General features: G+C 37.0%; 1 protein-coding gene and 1 long non-coding RNA gene across 5 annotated transcripts in view; one reads left to right on the forward strand and one right to left on the reverse strand.

Annotated features, from left to right (window-relative positions):
* Positions 1 to 5,000, forward strand: part of LOC309478108 (uncharacterized protein) — a 43,161-nt gene that overhangs the window by 26,301 nt on the left and 11,860 nt on the right. For 2 of the 4 annotated variants that reach the window (XM_082141605.1, XM_082141606.1), the window contains 7 exons: positions 1 to 226; positions 918 to 1,136; positions 2,179 to 2,274; positions 2,500 to 2,640; positions 3,568 to 3,663; positions 3,986 to 4,192; positions 4,731 to 4,835. The exon at positions 1 to 226 is cut by the window's left edge and continues 260 nt beyond it. In XM_082141605.1, the coding sequence (XP_081997731.1) occupies positions 1 to 226; positions 918 to 1,136; positions 2,179 to 2,274; positions 2,500 to 2,640; positions 3,568 to 3,663; positions 3,986 to 4,192; positions 4,731 to 4,835 (1,090 nt within the window). The remainder of the gene's footprint in view (positions 227 to 917; positions 1,137 to 2,178; positions 2,275 to 2,499; positions 2,641 to 3,567; positions 3,664 to 3,985; positions 4,193 to 4,730; positions 4,836 to 5,000) is intronic. The other 2 variants (XM_082141607.1, XM_082141608.1) reach the window with 2 other exon arrangements.
* The window catches only part of LOC309478241, a 100,661-nt gene that overhangs the window by 12,724 nt on the left and 82,937 nt on the right, over positions 1 to 5,000 (reverse strand). The gene's annotated exons all lie outside the window — the stretch shown is intronic.

The raw sequence follows: 5,000 nt of genomic DNA on the forward strand, positions 1-5,000 counted from the left end.
GAGACATGAAAGCAAAGAAAGAGGGAAGAACCAGAACCCGGTGTCATCCGGAGAAATACCACATCCCAAATTACCAGACACCTCAGAGCAGAAACGTCCCATCACAGAGAAGAAGAAGGAGGAGGAAGATCAGATTAAACACACTAAAGAGGACAAACACAACACTAAAGAACTCAAGCAACAAAAGCCCAGGACAGAGAGTCCGGATGCTCCTGTTCCAGGTCCGGTAAGTCCGGGATCGGATCCGATCGCTCGCAGTCGTCAGTCGCTCTGCTTCACTGCGAATCTCCACTCGCCTCACATCAACCTGTCAATCATCCTCCACTCGCCTCACATCAACCTGTCAATCATCCGTTTGATTTCCAGCTGCACGCTTCATCAATCAGCTCTGATACTAATCAATCCAACACACTCGTCTTGATGTTTCAGAGCGTTTTGTCTGCGCATGTGTTGTTCGAGTGGAATTGAGAAATGATGTTTTACTAATCGTTTTTATTTTTATATTTCCCTTTTTATTTATATTATTTTAGATTTATAAAAATATAATTTTATTTTTTTATTTTATTTTTACTTCTATTTTATATTTAATTTTAATTTATTTTACTTTATTTTTTAATTGAATAAAGAAAATATAGATTTTTTAAGATTTTTTTATTTTATTTTTTAAATTATTATTATTATTATTATTATTTTATTTATTATGATTTAAAATTGATATTAATTTAAAAAAAGTAATTTTTAAAAAAATTTAAAAAAATTTTATCCCTGCGCATGAGCGCTTTAGATGTGCATGTCTGTGTTTGTTGCGTCTCAGTGTTTGTAACTACACAACATGCGTCTGATCTTGTGTTGATTGAATAAGGCCCTGGAACCCCGGCTCTATCGTCACTCTCTCTCTCTCTCTCTCTCTTACCCAGCATTCCAACGGCTGCAACGGGGAGAAGCAGAACAGCAGTCCTCCGTCTGATGACGAACCCTCCACCCCTAAAGCCCGGCCCAACCCCAAATACCAGCTGTTCCTGGGGTCCAACGGCTCCGTGGGATCCAACGGGACCAACGGGAACCTCAGGAGGATCAGCTCAGCCATGCGTGGGTCCATGGAGTCGCTGTCGTCCCGGGACTGGGACAGTGTGTCCGTGAGTGTCCGCTTAAAAATATAGAAATAAAATGTACAAATAAAAACAGGAGGTGTTTACAGTAACCATGTAGAGTAGGCATTTACAGTAGCCATGTACAGTAGGTGTTTACAGTAAAATGGTAAATGGACTGCATTTATATAGCGCTTTCACAGACCCAATGGCCACCAAAGCGCTTTACAATATTGCCTCACATTCACCCATTCACTCACTCATTCATACACCGACGGCGGTGTCAGCCATGCAAGGCGATCCAGCTCGTCGGGAGCAGCTGGGGTTAGGGGTCTTGCTCAAGGACACCTCGACACTTGGTCAGGTGGAACCGGGGATTGAACCACCAACCTTCCGGTTTGTAGACAATCTACATGAACCACTGAGCCACTGCCGCCCCAGTAGGCAGTTACAGTAGGCATTTACAGTAGTCATGTACAGTAGGTGTTTACAGTAGGCATTTACAGTAGTCATGTACAGTAGGCATTTACGGTAGTCATTTACGGTAGGCATTTACGGTAGGCATTTACAGTAGTCATGTACAGTAGGCATTTACAGTAGTCATGTACAGTAGGCGTTTACAGTAACCATGTACAGTAGGCATTTACAGTAGTCATTTACAGTAGGCATTTACAGTAGTCATGTACAGTAGGCATTTACAGTAGGCAGTTACAGTAGTCATGTACAGTAGGCATTTACAGTAGTCATGTACAGTAGTCATTTACGGTATGCATTTACGTAGGCATTTACAGTATCCATGTACAGTATGCGTTTACAGTATCCATGCACAGTAGGCATTTACAGTAGGCATGTACAGTAGGCGTTTACAGTAGCCATGTACAGTAGGCATTTACAGTAGTCATGTACAGTAGGTGTTTACGTATTCATGTACAGTAGGCGTTTACAGTAGGCATTTACAGTAGTCATGTACAGTACAGTATGCGTTTACAGTAGTCGTGTACAGTAGGCGTTCACAGTAGTCATGTACAGTAGGCGTTTACTGTAGTCATGTACAGTAGTCATGTACAGTAATGCCTCTGTGTTCCTCCAGATGGGCGGCTTTGACAGTCCTCCCAGAGTTTTCAACAGTCCATATGCAACGCTGTCGTTGGACTACAATCCCATCAACAGAATGGCAGATTTTAAGGTAAATAAGTGTGTGTCCCTCTAGTGGACAAAACATGTACTTCAGCTCCATCCGTGTGTGTATGAACACCTAAAGTGTCACATAAATACTTAACTGTCTTCAACAATGATAATCCACTTCTTTTATAATTATTATAGCTTTTGTGACTTAATATCGATCCAGACTACACGAGATAAAACTTCATCTGTCACACTGCAGGATTATTGACTGTTGTATTTGTATCAGACACAGGAAGTGATGTCACCTGGCGTCTCTGAGATGAACCTCTTTGGTCTGAACCGAAGCGTGAGTCCCGTTACGAGTCCGGCGCTCAGTCACCGCTCGCGCATCGGCTACGACAGTCTGACACGCAGACGAGATGTGAGCGTGAGTTTATTCCTCACTGTCAAATGAGGATTATTAATAAAACCACCCTAAAACATTTCAATATAGTTTTTATGAAATTGTTGGAATTTTTTTTAATAAATATATAGATAGATATATAATTATTTAAATAATATAATAACATAATTATTTTAATTATAATTATTTTAATAAATTATGCATACATACATACACACACACACACACACACATATATATATTATTTTATTTTTAATAATTTTTTGACAAATATTTAAAGTTTAGTAAAAAAATTATAGATTTAAATGAATTTATATATATTATTTAAATAGAATAATACAAAATACATATATATTAATATAATTCTATACTAAGAATTTTATATATATATATAATTTAAATAATCTAATAACATATTTATATTAATTACAGTAATAGATTATGCACACACACACACACACACACACACACACAAGTATATATTATAAATATTTAATTAATTGATGTAATGGTAATATATGTATATAAACATGTAATAAAATAAATGTATAAAACATTTTTAAATTATAGATTTAAATGAATTATATATATATATATGTGTGTATATATTAAATAAAATAATACAATAACTAATTAAATATTCATTCTATATATATATATAAAGATAATATATGTATATATATACATTTAATTAAATAAATTACTATTTAAAATGTATATATTTAAATTAAGTATAATTATATATATTTTTATTTTTTATTAAATAAATAAATGTATATTTTATAATTTTACAATTATGTATATATATTAATTTAAATGTATAATTAAATAACTAAAACTTTTATATATATATATATTATTCAATATAGCCATAAATTGGTGTTTTACTGACTCTTTGTGTTTAACTATAACGAAGTAAAAATGAAACGTATTTGAACTGTTGTTCTCCAGAAGGCGACACCGAGTCAACTCATGCAGCGAAACAACCAGCCGAACAAGCGTGATTACGTGCAGGAGTTGACCAATCAGCTGGACGACTGTCGCAGGGTCAGTGTCAAACACACACACACACACACACACTCTCACCATAGCAAAACACACACACTCTCCACAGCCAAACACACACTATAGTGTTCTTCTGCTGTTCTCCAGAGGTTTCTGTCCACTGGAAATCATCCAGAAAAACTGAAATGTTTTGCTCAGTGTTTTGTTGAGGTGTCTTTATAGACATGCATGAGCTGGAAACACTTTACAATAAGTTTTACAATGGTTCTCTGCTGTCAGTAAGAGAAAAATGCTCAAGTTTTTCCACAGAATTCATGCAGCAAATGTAGATTATCTTTAACGTGTGTTGATGCATGTGCTCCAGAGGAACCAGTTTCTGGAGGCGGAGAGCGTCGAGCTGGAGAAGGAGAGGAATCAGATCCGCTTCGAGATGCGAGGACTTCTGGTGAACAATGAAGATCTTCTGCGGACCAACACACAGATGCAGGGAGAGACCAACCGGCTGAGAGAGAGGATCGTGGAGTTAGAGAGCAACAACAACGTGATGCAGGAGCGCTTCAAAAAGATGGAGGTACAGTTCGTTTTCTCCATAAGGACACCGATTTTTAATGATAACTTATAAACCTTTAAAGACCGTGAGCTGTGAGGTTGCAAATCAATGGTGTTTGCTTCTGTTGAACCTGTTAGCCTGCATTATTTCAACTTATTCTTAAAATAATCATGTTTAACAGTGGAATTCTTGATGAAGAACTACATTACCCATAATGCTGTGCTGAAAATTTTCGAAACTAGAGCTTGTTAGCTCCGCCCACTCCCATGAATGCAAATGACGTAATGGAGTCGTTATAAGTAGTTTTATAATCCTCCATCATTTTTTATTTGATTATGTCATTCGCAGTGCATCGTGGGATTGTAGTTCTTTCTCTCACTAAAGATGTTCAGTTCACAGTCTGTTTTGCTTTGGTTCATGGCGCTTTAACCAGGTCTTTTTTTAAATCCCAGAGGGAGAAATGAATGGAGAAAAGTGGGCAGGCACTAATGCACTCTATAGAGCCGTGATCAGGTGATGGAGATGATTGACAGGTGTGTGTGTGTGTGTGTGTGTGTAGAACGAGCTGAAGGAGGCACGTGAGGTGATGGTGGAAGCAAACACTCAAGAGTACGCCTTCAACTTTCTCCAACAGACGCTCAAGAACAAAATACAAGACACAGAGGTGTGTACGACACAAACACACAGACTCTCTTAATGTCATCATTATTACTATTTCTTTTTAAATGCTTGTGTGTGCAGGGTTATTTTCTTTAACTACTACTAAAATCATCATGAAAAATAATTACCTGAAATAAAATAAATGTGTTTTAGCTAGTTGCTAAGACAA

This window comes from Leuciscus leuciscus (genome assembly GCF_965113295.1).
Source record: "Leuciscus leuciscus genome assembly, chromosome: 16".
Lineage (NCBI taxonomy): Eukaryota > Metazoa > Chordata > Actinopteri > Cypriniformes > Leuciscidae > Leuciscus > Leuciscus leuciscus.